This window comes from Giraffa tippelskirchi, chromosome 10 (genome assembly GCF_054371585.1).
Source record: "Giraffa tippelskirchi isolate mGirTip1 chromosome 10, T2T-mGirTip1v1.2.pri, whole genome shotgun sequence".
Classification (NCBI taxonomy): Eukaryota; Metazoa; Chordata; class Mammalia; order Artiodactyla; family Giraffidae; genus Giraffa; species Giraffa tippelskirchi.
The window spans coordinates 66,854,366-66,871,713 of record NC_137284.1 but is presented as its reverse complement, the minus strand read 5'-3'; the positions used below and the strand labels follow the sequence as shown (position 1 = coordinate 66,871,713).

At 36.2% G+C, this 17,348-nt stretch overlaps 1 protein-coding gene across 3 annotated transcripts in view; it reads left to right on the top strand.

Annotated features, from left to right (window-relative positions):
- The window catches only part of THSD7A (thrombospondin type 1 domain containing 7A), a 461,702-nt gene that overhangs the window by 362,888 nt on the left and 81,466 nt on the right, over positions 1 to 17,348 (top strand). For all 3 annotated transcript variants that reach the window (XM_081535379.1, XM_081535377.1, XM_081535378.1), the window contains exons 8-9: positions 1,139 to 1,373; positions 6,053 to 6,168. In XM_081535379.1, coding sequence (XP_081391505.1) covers positions 1,139 to 1,373; positions 6,053 to 6,168 — 351 coding nt within the window. The remainder of the gene's footprint in view (positions 1 to 1,138; positions 1,374 to 6,052; positions 6,169 to 17,348) is intronic.

Here is a 17,348-nt window from a genome sequence, read left to right as displayed (position 1 = left end):
ATAGTTGTCATTGCTAGTACTTGGGAATTTCATTGTTATTCCTGAGAGCAATAGCAACCCCATTGTATTTCTACCAAAAAAACAAAGAAAAAATAAAACAGCTAAGGGCCATTTGAGGAGGGAAAATAAACCCTCCCTTGGTTGCTAGCTTAAACCTTTCCTTGACAAACATCTTCTGGTACAATTAAAAATGGAGCCACATTAGAACTTAGAAATGAGTACCAGTGTCCTGGAAAAAAACCCTGGAGACAATAGGGAACACTCTAAGAAGTCCTGGATAACCAATGCATGTGATGCCACAGAGATCATATATTTAAGGAGAACACAAACTTTGATGAGTGTCAACTAATAAGCTACTTGAAAGATTTGGATTCTCAATGTAAAGAAGTTTTAGGAATACCTTCCCTTTTAATGTATGTAAAAGTGGTACATTTTTTAAAAAGTATTTAAATAAGTCATACAAAGCTATTTGAGTGAGCATACAGTAAAAATTAGAGTTGATAAAAAAGTACTGTAGTTTAATTTGCAGCCATTTTACTCTCTCTGGGACACATAAAATGATGGTCTATCTCACAGTCATTCACACATTTTAGATTTGAAGAAATACGGTGTGTTATCATTAATATATGTATGATGTATTCTTCAGTGATGCCGTGGAGGGTCAGAAAGCATCTATTGATTTTAAATCACCCTAAATCCTAATTCACTGAAATAAGCAGCACTTTGAAACCTATAATTAAGACTTTCAATTTGATGGATAGCGTTTGTGAACATACTGGGTTTTCCCCATCTATAGATTCTCAGTGTCCATGTTTCCTCTGGTTAGGAATTACATAGGCTTCATTTGTTCCTCATTTTCTTCTTCTCTAGAGAATAATGACCTGTCTTTGAGGTCCTCCTGAGTCCCCAAAACCAAATATCAAATATACCACAAAGTTTAAGTTTTAAGCCAGACAGTGCCATTCATGCGATTTGAATGAATGGCCTCCCACCTCCCTTCCCATCCCACCAGCAGTGTGGTGGCCACATGTGCTAGTAAGTGGCTGGTATCATTCTTACTGTCAATTCCAAGGAACAGAGAATGATAAGGTTTCTGTTGGCACCATGTCTAATCTGCTAATACTGTCTGTTTTTGTAGGTGGAGTTCAGTGCCCAAACAGCAGTGCTTTGCAAGAGGTACGCAGCTGTAACGAGCATCCCTGTACTGTGTACCACTGGCAAACTGGTCCCTGGGGCCAGTGTATCGAGGACACTTCAGTTTCGTCCTTCAACACAACTACAACTTGGAACGGGGAGGCCTCTTGCTCCGCTGGCATGCAGACAAGAAAAGTCATCTGTGTGCGGGTCAATGTTGGCCAAGTGGGACCCAAAAAGTAAGGATTTGAAAACAACGATAGTTAACTCCTGTGGCCAACCATGTAGGGATGGGCCCAGGCTTCACTTGCTTCATGAAATGGAATGTTTGATGCTCATCATACCTGACCCCAAGAGTAAGACTTCTCTCTTTTGAAGGCAGCCACTGATAAAGTTATGACAGCTTGTACCTGGGATCCGTACATTCTGTAGAAATCTCTCCATGTGGTACCTACTTTCAGTGTTATAGTAGCACTTTCTGCTTTTACTGAGCTAGTGAGGTAGTGAAAGGAGTGCTCACTCTAGGCCTGGCTGATCAGTAGTGACGGTACCTGAAGTCCTAGCAATGGAGGTCATCCATGACCTCCTGTGTACCTGTAGGCTGTGGAGGCTGCCCACCTGGTTTAACTGGGCAATAGCCTTCTATGATCTGCCTTTCATTTCTCGTAGAAGGTACTGTATCAAAAATACTGAGGCCAAACTTGCTACATCTTTTAATGGTTAAATGAATAAACCATTGACTCCCAAAGAGAGCCTTAGGAGAGGATGAGGGTTAGAATAAGCAGAAAAAGCACCAGTGTCTCACTATAGTTAACAAGTAGTGTGATAACATGGCAAACAGTTTGCTAGAGAACCCAAGAGCTGGCATATTGTATGTGCCTTGTGAGACATTTAAGAAAAAAAAAAACATATCAGCATAAACTGGGCTAATCATTTCTTGGAGAAAATTAATAAATCAGTTATAAAAATATACTCAAAGAGGAAGAAAACTCTATCATTTGCGATTTAGACAGCATCCATCTTTTAAAGTTCATATCACCTTAGCCATGTGAAACATGAAAAGTAAACCCATCAGTTTTGCACTGGTATAAAAATGGCCTCATAATTTCTGAAAACTTGGTCGAGTACTTAGGTTTCATGTGTGGTCTTAAACATACTACTTAACAGATTCTGGCCTCAATTTTCAAAAATATTAGCAGAAATTTAATGAAAACAAAAAGTACTGTAAGCCACTCAATAAATCTTAGAGATTGTTTTCTCTTGGAAAATTCGAGATACTTCTTAGTGTTTCAGAGAAATGATAATAATGTAACTGATATATGACAAACTCCAGGGGATAAATAAGAATCTCATGATGACTTGTTTTTTTCTAATGGCCAGGGTTCTGGACTTTAGCAATATTTTGCCCCATCATTTAGTTAGAAATTAAGAAACATGCAAAGCTGATGGGTTTTACTTTTCATGTTTCACATGGCTAAGGTGATATGAACTTTAAAAGATGGATGCTGTCTAAATCGCAAATGATAGAGTTTTCTTCCTCTTTGCATATATTTTTATAACTGATTTATTAATTTTCTCCAACAAATGATTAGCCCAGTTATGCTGATATGTTTTTTGTTTGTTTGTTTCTCACAAGGCACATACAATATGTCAACTCCGGGTTCTCTAGCAAACAAGTATGTAGTTAGAAAATATATGCCAAAAGATTTGAATAAATTGAGAAACTATTCCATATGCTTCATAGATAGCCCCAAACCAATATTTCAGTAAAAATGACGCTAAATTTTTGATGAATGTAACAAAGGATATTAATGTGCACTATATTAAAAGTCAATAGCAGTAACAGCAGAAGCGGAAGTCCCAAGTGCTGGGAGATTGTGGGACTTGCTGGGACAAGCAAAAGGCAGAAATATTTGCTACAGGGGGTTATCACCTGACCAATTTGTCATGGTTCAGATTGGAGGGTTATTGTTCTGAGCTTCTGTGGGTAAGCTCACTCTGTTCCTATTTTGCAGTTTCATTTACCTTTTAGATGTTACTGTTATATTTTCCTCCCTTATACAGACTACAGAGTTTTTTCCTCAGCAGTGGATGTATATACACACAAGCCTATGTGTGGTAAAACCTGGTGGATTAATGTCATTAAATCATTCAATAGAAAGGATATCCTGAAGCCCCATGTCAGAGCACCACAATAATCCATTAAAAATGTGCTTTACCCTTGCCGCCTTTATTCACTGACCTGGATACAAGTATAGATTTGTTAAATCAAATGAGTTTCCTTTGCCCTTAAAGTTCTAAAAAATAAAGCAAATGCTGTGAATTCAAAAGAAAATATTACTACCCTTATGCCTGAATATGCTAGGTTAAATTCAGCGACTGCTTTTCAGTACTAGACATTTGAAACAAAAATGCAAATAGAAACCTTGTTTTAAACTTCTCTTAATAAAACAGATTACTGTGCAATGGTAAAATCAATGTTATTGATCTTATCTATCCTCTGAGTAACAAACTTCAACTTCTATCACATCTGTTTAATTTGACCTTGAATAAGATTTGGGGGAAAATCAATTCCTTGATTTAAACCACAAACACTAAATACAAACAGTACAAAGGAGAAAAGAAGCAGGTTGACTGAACCAATTGCCTCACCAAAGGAAGTCTGAATTCATTTCATTGGATGTGATCTAGGCTGTATAATTTATATTGGTCTGTTCATTTAACAGCATTGTTGTTGGTAATTTTGTTCTCCACAGTTAACCAAATATCTTGCTGAGGAAATTTCTAAACTAAAATAGAATTTTTGAGGTTGTCAATGATAGCCTTGTAAATTCCATTGATTTATTCAGAGGTAAAATTTGAAAAGCATGTAATTGAGTAATGCTCTCCCATTGTTAAAGTTCTAAAATTGCCTCATTGAGAAGGAATGCTTCCAATAATACTTGGAATTATATGGAATCAATAATTCCATAGTTTCAACAAGAATTAACAGGATGATTATATGTGAGGTTTTGCCATATAATGTTTCCTGGTTAAGAATGTAGGTTAATTTATAATTCTGCTGCTACTGCTGCTGCTAAGTCGCTTCAGTCGTGTCCGACTCTGTGCGACCCCATAGACGGCAGCCCACCAGGCTCCCCCGTCCCTGGGATTCTCCAGGCAAGAATACTGGAGTGGGTTGCCATTTCCTTCTCCAAATTTATAATTCTAGTGATTTATAATCTCAGTTGTAACAAAACATTAACTTCTAATGATTCTTATCTTAATTTCTTTTCTGTTCATGACTTTGAGTAGGCATAGCAGTTAGGAAAATCCAAGCATATATTCAACATAAACCAGAGAGAATATTTCATTTTGATATGTTGAATCCAATGTATTTTTTAAAATCCACTTTCAAATAAAGTCTGGTGTTAGTGAGTGAGCAAAAAAAACATGTATCTGTATAGTTGAATAAAATATAATACTTATGGATGAGATAGGACACGTAAATAAAAACATATCAAAAATGAAGTGTCAGTAAAGTGCTGTATAGAAATTAAAGGAAGGAGATTAATGATATTGATTTATTCACTCATAGTTCAGTTCTGAAAACCTGATTAACTTACTTGTTGAAAGACAATTTATCGTGACCTACAAGAAATTTGACTCTCCTATGGGGAGTATTTTTAAATCCCATTTGTCACTAATTTGCCAAGTTATTCCAGCAACAGTTATACTGGTTGATTCATTTCTTCACTGCCTCTTAACTTACTTGTCAGACATGATATGATATCACCTCAAAAGGAAATTTCTTAGGAATCAGAACATTACTTTTAGTTACATGAATTATGTTATTATGTTTTATTGTCCTTATATACATCATCTAGTATTGATAACATTTGATTGCTAATGATAGTAGAATCAGATTGTGAAGATGCAGAAAAGAATTGGGAAATTTAAAAATCATGTAATAAGTACACAATAAACAAAAAAGCATATTTAAAACTCATACATCAGCTTCCTAAAATTCTTCTAGGACGTGAAAACCTTATAAAGTATAAGGCATTTCAGTGTTTTGTCATTATTTTTCTCTCATGTCCCTAATAATATATTTTATATTTTGGTGTTTTTAAAAAATTATAATTAAGCTAATTTTACTATAATTTATGTCAAGAACACAGTGTTTTGTTTTTCTTTAAATTACTTATTGACTTTTTATTTATATTCATTCACTCTTTTTGTTCTAAAAATATTACAATTTATGAAATACCTAAAATATTTAAAAATTCAGTAGATTAAAAGTTGGAAGAAAATGGAAGAAAAAATAAGAATACAGTGAATGAAAACAGGAACAGAACAAAAATTGTTTATCTTAATTAGCTGTATACTTTATTATTTTATTCCTTATTTTTTATGACATTCATAGCTGTAAATACAATCTTGGTTTTTGAGCATGTACTATGTATAGAATATGCCATTATAAATTTATTTTTTGCTAAACATATTTTGTAAAAATAAAGTACAGAGTAGCCTGGAAAATTATGATTGACAATAAGCCTATTTACATACAAAGGTGTAAAACTGGTTCCTAAAATTGGTAATTTGAACGTTCATAAATTTTTTATAAGGCATGTTAGAAAATGCACTTTTATTAATAGATTGTTATAAATGGATAAAGAATAATTATTATATTTTCTCATACATAGCACAATTACTATAATTAAATTTTCACTTCCTGCCTTGAGAAGCTTTATTGAGGTTCAGTTCAGAAGAATTATTTTAGTTGTATAATTCCTGTCAAAAAGTAGAAAAATCCTGGAGGTTAAATACTACAGATGGGTGACTGTTTAGCAATTTTAGAAGTAAAAATTCTAAAGATATAAATTACCTGGTTCTGAGTTAGTACAGAGGTCTAATAATCTCCCTTTGCTTTTCCTAGGTGTCCTGAAAGTCTTCGACCTGAAACAGTACGACCCTGTCTGCTTCCTTGTAGGAAGGACTGTATCATGACACCATATAGTGACTGGACATCTTGCCCTTCCTCATGTAAAGAAGGTATGCCCTGAAGAGTTCTGAAGGCAGTTATCCCATGAACCTTCTCTCTAGGTCTCCAAGTTCCTCTGGCTGAGCAATGTTTTGATTCTTACATGGGGCTGGCTCTATGATCCTGAACTGGGACAAATGCCATGAAATTTGGATTTCCTTCTAGAAAATAATACAGGTTTTAGAGTACCAAACAAATAAGTCAAATGAGCTTTACACCAAAACTGACTTAAATAACTGTGTGATATAGATCTAAGTGAAAATATTCTAGATTTTATTATATTCATAATGTTTCCTTTAACATTGATTCTACAAGAATGTGTAGTGGCCTTGTGTGTTTCAAAAAGGATACACAGTGATCTTCTGAGTACTCATGGTTTTCAACCTACTTAGTTGCAAGCCATGGGACCAGATTCACTACAGATTGAATTATGTGACCCAAAGGATGGAAATAAAGGAAAGAAGGAAATGATCAAAGTGTACCTCTGCCAACACTTAACATGCCATGCACCATTTATAAGATGAGGATTTGTTCCCAGTTTGGTTTGTTTTTTTCTTGGTATAATTGTTCTGCAGTTTGTGGGTCATCTGCTGGGGCGGCTCTAGAGTGGGGCTAATGGTGACCCCCTCCAAGAGGGCTTACGCCATATGCATAACGTCCTTTCTCACTGTCACTAAGAAAGATGTCCTCATCCTCTAGGTGACTTGTACAGAAAGTGAACACCTTTTCTCTCAGTGTCACAAATGACATTGTCTCCTACTTTTTATTTTACTCTCCTGACAAATAGAGATAATTTATCTTAAGTTTCTTTTATGCTTTTACTTATGCTTCCTGATCTTACTATAGGAATTAATGTAAGAATCAACTTCTGGCTTAACAATTGCTTTCAAGTACCAGAATATTTTTTTTTAATCCTGAAGATATTACATAAGATTATAAACTTCATAACTGATTGTTTTTGCTGTGTGGTTATTTTATCTAGTTCAAATGTGGGTTCCTTCTTATGCTTTTTCTATTTTAAATACCATTGATATATCAAATAAATCATAACGTGAGCAAGAATAGAAATTTTTTCTCTAATTTTTTAGCATCTTATTTATTTATTTATTTATTTTTGGCTGTGCTGAGTCTTCATTGCTGCACACGGGCTTTCTGTAGTTGCTGCAAGCAAGGGCTCCTTTTCTTTCCATGCTGGAACTCCTCATTGAGATGTCTTCTCTTCTTGTGGAGCACAGATTTCAATAGTTGTGACATTCAGGCTCAGTTGCTCTGTGGCATGTGAGATCTTCCTGAACCAGGGATCAAACCCATGTCCAGTGCTTTGGCAAGCAAATTCATTTTTTTTTAACTTATTTAGTTTTAATTGGAGGATAATCACTTTACAATATTGTCTTGATTTCTGCCATACATCAACATGTATCGACCATAGGTGTACATATATCCCCTCCCTCTTGAACCTCCCTCCCACCTCCCACCCCATTCCACCCCTTTAGGTTGTCACAGAGCACCAGTTTGAGCTCCCTGTGTCATACAGCAAATTCCCACTGGCTATCTGTTTTACATACGGTAATGTATATGTTTCCATGCTACTCTCTCAATTCCTCTGGATTCTTAACCACTGGATCAAAAGTATGTTAAGGCATTTTAAAAGCTTTGGGACAAAAACAGTTAGCATTAACTCTTCAAAAATGTTGATGACTTTAATCTATTGATATAGTAATGTCTTTGTCATTTTTATCCAGATTTTCTTCTTTTATCCCCTTATTTTCTTTTTTTTTGGTTTATTTATTTTTGATTGAAGGATAATTGCTTACATTATTGCATTGGTTTCTACCAAACATCAACATGAATCAGCTGTAGGTTTACCCATGTCCTCTCCCACTTACACAGCCCTCCCACCTCCCTCCCCATCCCACCCCCTAGGTTGTTTTCAAGCCCCTATTTGAGTTCCCTGAGTCATACAGCAAATTCCCATTTGCTATCTATTTTACATACGGTAATGTGTGTTTCCATGTTACTTTCTCCATACCTCTCACCCTCTTCTCCCTGCCCAACGCTGTCCATAAGTCTGTTCTCAATGTCTGTGTCTCCATTGCTGCTTTTGAAATAGGTTCATCAGTACCAACTTTCTAGAATCCATATATATGCATTGGTATATGATAATTGTTTTTCTGACTTACTTCACTCTGTGTAATAGGCTCTATGTCCATCCACCTCGTTAGAACTGACTCTGTCTCCTTACTTTCTTAAAAACTAAATAGCATATGATATCCTTTAGGTGGCTCACAATCAGCAAGAGAGTTGTAGTTTCTCATAGATTGATATTTCTGTGATAATTGTTGGTTATTCATCACTACCATGGAAAAGGTTATTTATTACATGAAATTTATGTGCTTGAAAATTTTGTTCTGGATATTTTTATACTTAATGTTTTATATTGATATAAGCCATTTACTAATAATTCCAAAACATGCAGTTACATTTATAGTACCATGATTAATAATCTCACAGAACTTTAACATTTGTAAGTAAAATTTTTGAAAGTAAAAAAAAAAACTTTGCCTCTTCTTTATATTGGACATTTTTTCATTTTGAGTGAAATATTTTGAAATAACAGTTCTCTTGGTCTTAAGTATTTTAAAGAAAGAAAGTAGGGACTTCCCTGATGGTCAAGTGGTTAAGACTGTATTTCCACTGCAGAGGGCACAATTTCAATTACTGGTCAGGGAACTAAGATCCTACATGCTGCATGGTGTGACTAAAAAAAAAAAAAAAAGCCTGGTGTGATTATATTTAAAAAAATTTTAAGAAATAAAATAAACCAGAAATATTCCATTAAATTGATTCTAGAATAGCCCTCCTAAAACTAAGGAATCAGGTAAATATTTCTCATTTCATTAGACCTTCATTTGAAACTAATTTGGGATATTGAGATGTGTCCAAGAATTAGGTAATAGTTTAGTAGCCTATGAATTTGTTATCTTATTATGCATTATCTGTGTCTGGAAAAGGAAGAAAATAGATATAACTTAATAAAAACCTATAATTGGAAATTAAATAACATGATTTTTAATTTGATCTGCTGATGCTTTTTATAGCACTAAAGCTGTTTTAGTCTTCTCTGAGCATTTATAAAATAGAAAAAAATTTATATGACAGACTGTAATAAGTATATAAGGCACTTAAAAAATTTTTACAGATGAGGGAAGAAATAAATTGTAAATGCTCTGCATGTGTTAATTAAATTAATACTCATCTGTAATATATGTATAAATACGTATTGCATTTCTAATTTATTGATTACTGTATTTAACTAACACTTTGATGGCCCTACAGAGAAGAGCTTCAAGGAAGCTTTTGATCTCATTTAAAATATAGAACTATTCTAATAGATCAGATAATGTAAGACTTAGATGACTCAGTAACGAGATTTAGTGGTAAAGCAGAAAGAGCTCTAGGAAAGAAACAGGGAAAATCTATTGTGGGAGCAAATATCAGGGGAAATCTTGCTGAAAAGAAGGGAGAAGAGACCTTTTTGAAAGAGAGAATGCGTAAAAGAACCCCAGGTGATCAAAAGCATCAGGAAAAGTCTTAGTGACCATGAAAAAGATGGACTGTTCAAAAGAAAGTGGGATCCAGCCCACTGGAGCTTGGAATGTATGGGGGGAAGTCAGAATGTGAAGTTGGAAAATTGAGGTGAGTTGTAGAAGATTGAATTAGACTTAGGTGGCGCTAGTGGTAAAGAACCTTCCTGCCAATGCAGGAGATGTAAGAGATGCCAGTTCCATCCTTGGGTCGGGAAGATCCCCTGAAGAAGGAAATCACAACCCACTCCAGTATGCTTGCCTGGGAAGCCCCATGGACAGGGAAGCCTGGTGGGCTACAGTCCATAGGGTTGCAAAGAGTTAGACATGACTGAAGCAACTAGCCTGCATGCATAGTAGGACACAACTTCTAGTTTTTGATTGAACATAAAAATGAGTAGTGAGTTTCATGATGTGTGTGTACATGTGTGTGTGTGTGTGTGTGTGTGTGTGTATACATACACACACACATATGTATGCATCAGTAAACAGGGAAAACAAGTTTCCTGATATCAGGAAGCTTATTTTCTAGTAGTATGAGACAGAAAAGGCATTTAATGATTGTTCTAATGTCTTGATGCTTGTGAAGGATCAAGTGAAGGATGCAGGGTAGGTAAGAAAAAAGATGTGAGATCATTTTGGAGAATGCACAAGTGGCCAAGTAACATGTAACAGAACTTGTAATAGGCAACATGGAATAGCCATGTAATTGTTCATTTTAAAAGGAGTTGCTCAACACAGTTGTCACTGTTCCTTCAGCCATGTTCAGCTGCCTGAACGAAGGAAAGGTGTAGGAAAATATTTAGTGTTGATTAAGGTCAGGGCTCTTCTAGAAGAGCACAAGAAAGGGAGAGTGGAACAGAAAGTCAAGAGTGTTTTCAATGGAGTACTTTTAATAATAATGGAGTATGGAATCTAAGGTGTGTTGGAATGAAAGTGAGGTCATGAAGGGGATGATACAGTGAAAAAAGTGATTGGGAGAGTGGATTGGCAACCTTTAGAAGTTTAAAGCATTTTAGTAAAATTAACTTTTACCTTTAGTATAATAGGTAAAATGGATGGTTAAGTGGAATGACCAGAAATTAAGGTGTTTAAAGATGAGAATGTACAAATATTGATGAAGGTATCATCAGGGACTGACAGAAGAGCTAGTAATTGATGCAAGATGCTCAAAAAAATTCATTGAAGGTGAGGAGGTACAGCAATTCAGAGGCTCCAGTGCCTTGAATAGAATAACTGTGTGGATGCCCAAACCAACAGTGGTGGCAGGGGTAGGAAGAGAAAGGATTACAGTGAGGGATATTCTAAAACCATTAAGAAATGAAATGTTAGTTTATGACTGCTACAGAGTAGATAGATGATGGTAAAATTGATGACAGGAGTTTCAGAGGAGTTAGATATTATTGAATTAGTTAGTATCACCCAGTTAATGGATCTGAATTTGACCAAACTCCAGAAGACAGGGTTGGACAAAGGAGACTGGTGTGCTATACAGCCCATGGGATCGCAACGAGTTGAACATGACTCAGCGACTGAACTACAACAGCGTTAAAGCGAGGAGAAAAGACTGGGAAATGGCTAGGTAGAACCCACGCCTCCACTGGCAAAGAATGTGAAGGAAAATTTCTAAGAAAAGACTGAAGCTGATAGACAACATGCTCCTTTGGGTTGTTGTTCATTAGCTCAGTCATGTCCAACTCTTTGCAACCCCATGGACTTCAGCACACCAGGCTTTCCTGTCCTCCACTATTTCTCGGAGTTTGTTCAAACTCATGTCTATTGAGTTGGTGATGCCATCCAACCATCTCATCCTCTGTCGTCCCCTTCTCCTCCTGCCTTCAATCTTTCCTAGGATCAGGGTCTTTTCCAATGAGTCAGCTCTTCACATCAGGTGGCCAAAGTATTGGAGCTTCAACTTCAACATGAGTCCCTCAAAGGAATGACTGGTTGGATCTCCTTGTAGTTCAGCAGACTCTCAAGAGTCTTCTCTAGCACCACAGTTTGAAGGAATCAATTTTTCAGTGCTCAGCCATTTTTACTGTCCAGCTCTTAGATCCATATGTGACTACTGGAAAAAACATAATTTTGACTATACAGATCTTTGTCAGCAAAGTAATGTCTCTGCTTTTTATTTGATATGCTGTCTAGGTTGGTCATAGCTTTTCTTCCAAGGAGCAAGTGTCTTTTAATTTCATAGCTGCAGTCACGGTCTGCAGTGATTTTTGAACCCAAGAAAATAAAGTCTGTACTGTTTCCATTGTTTCCCCATCTATTTGCCATGAAATGATGGGACCAGATGCCATGATCTTCATTTTTTGAATGTTGAGTTTTAAGCCAGCCTTTTCACTCTCCTCTTTCACCCTCATCAAGAGGCTCTTTAGTTCCTCTTCACTTTTTGCTACTAGGGTGGTGTCATCTGCATATCTGAGGTTATTGATATTTCTCCCAGAAATCTTGATTCCAGCTTGTGCCTCATCCAGTCCAGCATTTTGCATGATGTATTCTGCATATAAGTTAAATAAGCAGGTGACAATATAGAGCCTTGACATACCCCTTTCCCAATTTGAAACCAGTCCGTTGTTCCATGTCCTGTTCTCACCTTTGGATACAATGGTAGAAAGATTAGAGGATAGAAAAGACTGACAAATTGAATTAGGCTGTGCACAGCATGTATGCTGTGATCCAAGTGATGATGGAAGACATGCAGGGGAAATCAGAACTGCTAGTTTGTCAGGGCAAGTGACAGGCATGTGAGATGTTTATTTGGGATGGTATCTCAGCAGAAGGTACTAACTGATGTAAATTAAAATGCGTGGGGCCACTAGGATACTGGTCTCCTCTGGAGCTTCTAGGTGGTAGTAGCCAAGGAGTGCAAGAATGCCAGTTCAGGAATCTGCTATCCTGTGAGCAAGAGGTTCTGAGAGGTGGGGCTGTGTTTGGCCAGGCTCAGACCATCTCAACACCAGCACGTGAGCTTTGCCTCTTCTGTTTGGCAGCTCTCTGTTGAGTCTCCAAGAACAAAAGGCTTTCAGAAATCTAAACCTAGACACTCAGACTTAAAAAGAATAACTATAATTGTTTATTGAGGGAAAAACGAAAGACCAGGGGGTGGCAGAGGACGTTGCTATTGAACAACAGTGCCAAGATGCTTTGTGCGCTGGGAGAAGCCTTTTCTATTTTGCCTGTAGACTGCTGTAACTGAGAATAAAGATACAATGGTTTTATAGAAAACTTGTCTTTTGTTGCAGGGAAAATAAAGCAATGACATGTCGTTAGCTTTTCATTATTTGATATGAAATAAGAATGAGGCAGGTGCCATTGAAATTACTCTGACTTCCGCACACAAGTTAAAAAGTTGAATGTTTGAGGATAGATAATAGCAAAAGAAAAGTAATTCAGGAATGGGGTTGTTCTTTGAAATTTAATTCTATAGTAAAATTTACATTTTATAAGAGTCTTGAACTTATGAAAATGGGGCGCTATCCTCCTTTTTAAATCACTTTAGTTAAGTAACATTATAGTATAGTATTGCAGAAAGAAAGAGCAGAGTAGCTTAGGGTTCCAGAAAGAACAGAGTAATTTGAAATATTCAGCCCTCTCTCATGGTGTATGTGTGTGTGTGGGTATGTGGGTATGTGTTAGTCACTCAGTAGTATCTGATTCTTTGTGACCCCATGGACTGTAGCCTCTGTCCATGGAATTCTTCTGGCAAGAACACTAGAGTAGGTTCCATTCTCTGGGGGATCTTCCCAACCCAGAGATGAACCCAAGTCTTCCGCATTGCAGGCAGATTCTTTACCACCTGAGCCACCAAGGAAGCCCCTCTCTAATGATAACATCTTGAAAAATCAATGCTGATAAACATCAATATTGAGTAGAGAGTAGTTTAATCCTCAAACCAGTGTACTTGTTAACTTTTACAAATTTTCTTTACAAAGAACTTTATTAAAGATGGAAAACATTTATGCATATAAATTATTTGTAACTCATCTTAAAAAATCAATACTTTTGACCAAATAATACACCTAACTGCTCACAATCTGTTTGCTTCTTTTTTTTTCTTACTACATTTATTGACTTGAGGACTTGAAGGGATATTGCAGAGGCACCTTTTCTACTTGATGCTCTCAAGCTGTGCTCTTCTAGAATTACCCCCGATGGGCTCAAAACTGCTTTTACATTTTACTTTTTGCATGAAATGTTTCCCTTTCAATTTCTTATCACTATGCTGCCCCACCTGTCATCTACCTCACTTCCAGCTTAACCCATCTTAGTTTTGCCTGCCCTTTAAACCCTTCTATCAAGAAACTTCTCCAGTGAAATTTACCTTGAATGTCTTAAGATAACTGAAAAGTGTGTAACTGAGTGAGAGATTATATATCCTCTGAGTCTCTGTGGCCCATTACCACATAAATACGTTATCCCTTTTTTCTCTACCTATCCTAGGTAGGTATTTTCAAGTATAAACACTACAGGAATATTCCTTTATTTTTCCCATGCTCATTATTTCCAATGAAAGTGATACCTTGGTTTTTTTTTATTAAAACTAAAGAACAGACTTAGTACCCATATGAATAATTCTATAAGGAAATGGATAAAAAAGAGCAGAAGATGTTAATCTATAAGCCAGTTGAGAAGAAGTGAAATTAATGTGTTTGCTTATTCAGCAAACATTTACTAAGACTTTAGTCTATGTGACCATTGCTCTCAGTGCTGAAACACAAAGATAAATGGAAACTATGTATGTATCCCCACCACATGCAATAAGCGGTATAAATACATACAGGTAACTATGAACTTTTCAAGTTCCACATTTACTAACTCAAGTTATTTGTGAGGCTGCTAAGCTAAGTTGCTTCAGTCGTCTCCGACTCTGTGCGACCCCAGAGACAGCAGCCTACCGGGCTCCTCCGTCCCTGGGATTCTCCAGGCAAGAACACTGGAGTGGGTTGCCATTTCCTTTGTGAGGAAGCTTCCATTTTTATTTATTAAATTTTTTTGAACATGTGCTGTAGCTCTCCCCTTGCACTCTTATCTGAGGGCTCTGTAACTGGCCTCAGCTCTACAGTGCTGTTTTGTTGAGTGTATAAGTAATTCATTAACTGAGAGCTGAGAAGAAATGAACCTCTTAGTTCATAGGAACGTGGATGTCATAACACTTTCTGTGTAACTCCATTAAACTTCCTCTCTAGGTGTTATGGCTTTGGAATGTTCCATTTTAATCAGGTCACAATCTCTACCCTGTGGCCTGCACAAGGTTAAGGTATTTGAACTTTTTATAAGAATAAATGGATTCCCATTGTGGAATCAATTATGGAAGTGAAAAAGAGTTATCATCAGTTCAGTTCAGTTCAGTCGCTCAGTCGTGTCCGATTCTCTGCGACCCCACGAATTGCAGCACGCCAGGCCTCCCTGTCCATCACCAACTCCCGGAGTCTACCCAAACCCATGTTCATTGAGTCGGTGATGCCATCCAACCATCTCATCCTCTGTCGTCCCCTTCTCCTCCCGCCCCCAATCCTACCCAGCATTAGGGTAGTACAAGCTTGTGGAGATGGTGGTAAGGCACTAGAATGTTTCAGAGTTTTATATTAGGAGGCTTTTTGCTTTCAAGTCAGTAAACAAAGTAGAATTGAAATACTAACATTTGATTGCTGCTTCCTGTCTGAACACCCTGGGTATATACCAGGTGATGTCTAGGTAATCTATATGGTACCACTGAAGCTCACCTCATTGTCCCCCCCAGTCTCCAGATCCCTTGATCTAAATTCTGTGTCTGCTTTTTATCAGCTGGTTAAAAAAAGTTACTGACTCTTTAAGAATTTCAACCACGCGGGAAACAAAGACCCCTCTGTGCTCTTTCCCTCTATTTCCCTGTTAAAAAACAAACACATGTCTTCCTCCTTCCCTCAATGCTAAACAAATGATATGAATGCTCATTTTGTCTTTTAAAAAGATTAAAGACAGATCATAAATATAAAACATAAGGAAAGTAATAGATAATAGTGTAAAAAAAAAAAAAGCATGGAGTCAGGTAGTAAACAGGGTAGAAGGAAGGGAGAAGAGAATTTATAATGTAAAATCGGAGTTAAGGTAAGCTTCTCTGAGATTCTGGTGAATAAAGCAAGAAATTGAAGCACAGTGGGTTCTCAACAGATTTTGAAGGGAAACAATATTTTTCCTAGCTCTAAATTACTAGAGGAATTTATCACCCGGGTCTAAAAATAGTGGTCAGTGAACAATATAATAGATGAAGATAACATTGCCAATTTTATTAAGAGTCCTATTGGCACTCCTTAGATCTTTCTTAGATAAATTATATTTAATATGGAAAAGTTGCAGTTGACATTCAGACTATGATTGCTACAATTTTTAAAAGCCTATGATAATATTTTCAAATGTGTTAACACTCTGCTACCCACTACCTCCACTTCCTAGTTCCCTATGTCATTACCTATAGTGTTCTAGCTGTTCACTAAAATAGTTAAAACAGTTATTAATAGTACAAGTTTCCCCCACTATAGGAAAAATCCTAAAAAGCTACATGCAAACCCTAGAATCTTAAATTGGGACATACAGGGTCAATTATTCCAGTAGATCTCAAACTCAGCTGTTTACCACCATTTCCCAGCAAGCTTTGCCAAAATCAGATTCCCACATCCACAGTTTCGCACATCCAGATCCCCAAAATTCTCATTTATTGGTTGTAGGTGCATGCCGAGAAATCTGTTTTTAGTTTGTTTTTTTTCCAAAGAAATTCTCCTGTGTCGTCAGACATTTAGGATTCCCTAATCTGACCCATTCTCCTATCTAATACAGTTATCTCCAATTCACATTGCTGGGAATCAGTGGAGGAGTAACCCTGACTCCATGTAAAATGATGTTCCATTTACTGGAAACTTCTAATCATCAAATCATATTTTTCTACAAGCAATGACTTTAAGGATATTTCATTTCATTTCTGATTAAACTTTCATTGTGTTAAGGGCTACTAACCCTTCTAAATATCTCTGTTTTTGTAGACTGCATCTCAAATATTTAATTGTCTTGTGAAAAAATGTAAATGCATCAGGGGAACTCTATTAAATGACATATGACTATTCATCCTTAAAATGTATATATTGTAAGTTGAGATGTATTTTATCAAAGCTGTCTAGTCTTATATGTCACCTGTTTCTCATACTAAAAAATTCTGAACAACTTTATATCAGTAACACTGTTAAGTTGATATCTTCATCTAAGGTAAATCTTAATTAGATACATTGTTTTTTAACATAATTTGGAGTAATTTATTTATAATAATTATTACTATTTTGAATGCTTCTCTAAAAATTCTGCCTCTAGGAAATTATAGCTCAGATGTTTAGGATGTGACCTGAATTAAAGATCTTAGATTGTTTAACATGAATAATGAATGACCAGAATAATTTATGAGTTATACATTTCAAATTAAGTGAATAGCCAAGAAATAGAATTTCACATAAAACATTGAACATATTCTCGTAAGAAAGATTCATTAGATGTGTATGAGTCCCATGTGGTAAACAGGGCTATAGATGAAATGGCATGAAAATAAACTTAAGGGAGAGAAAAATAAATTAATTAGA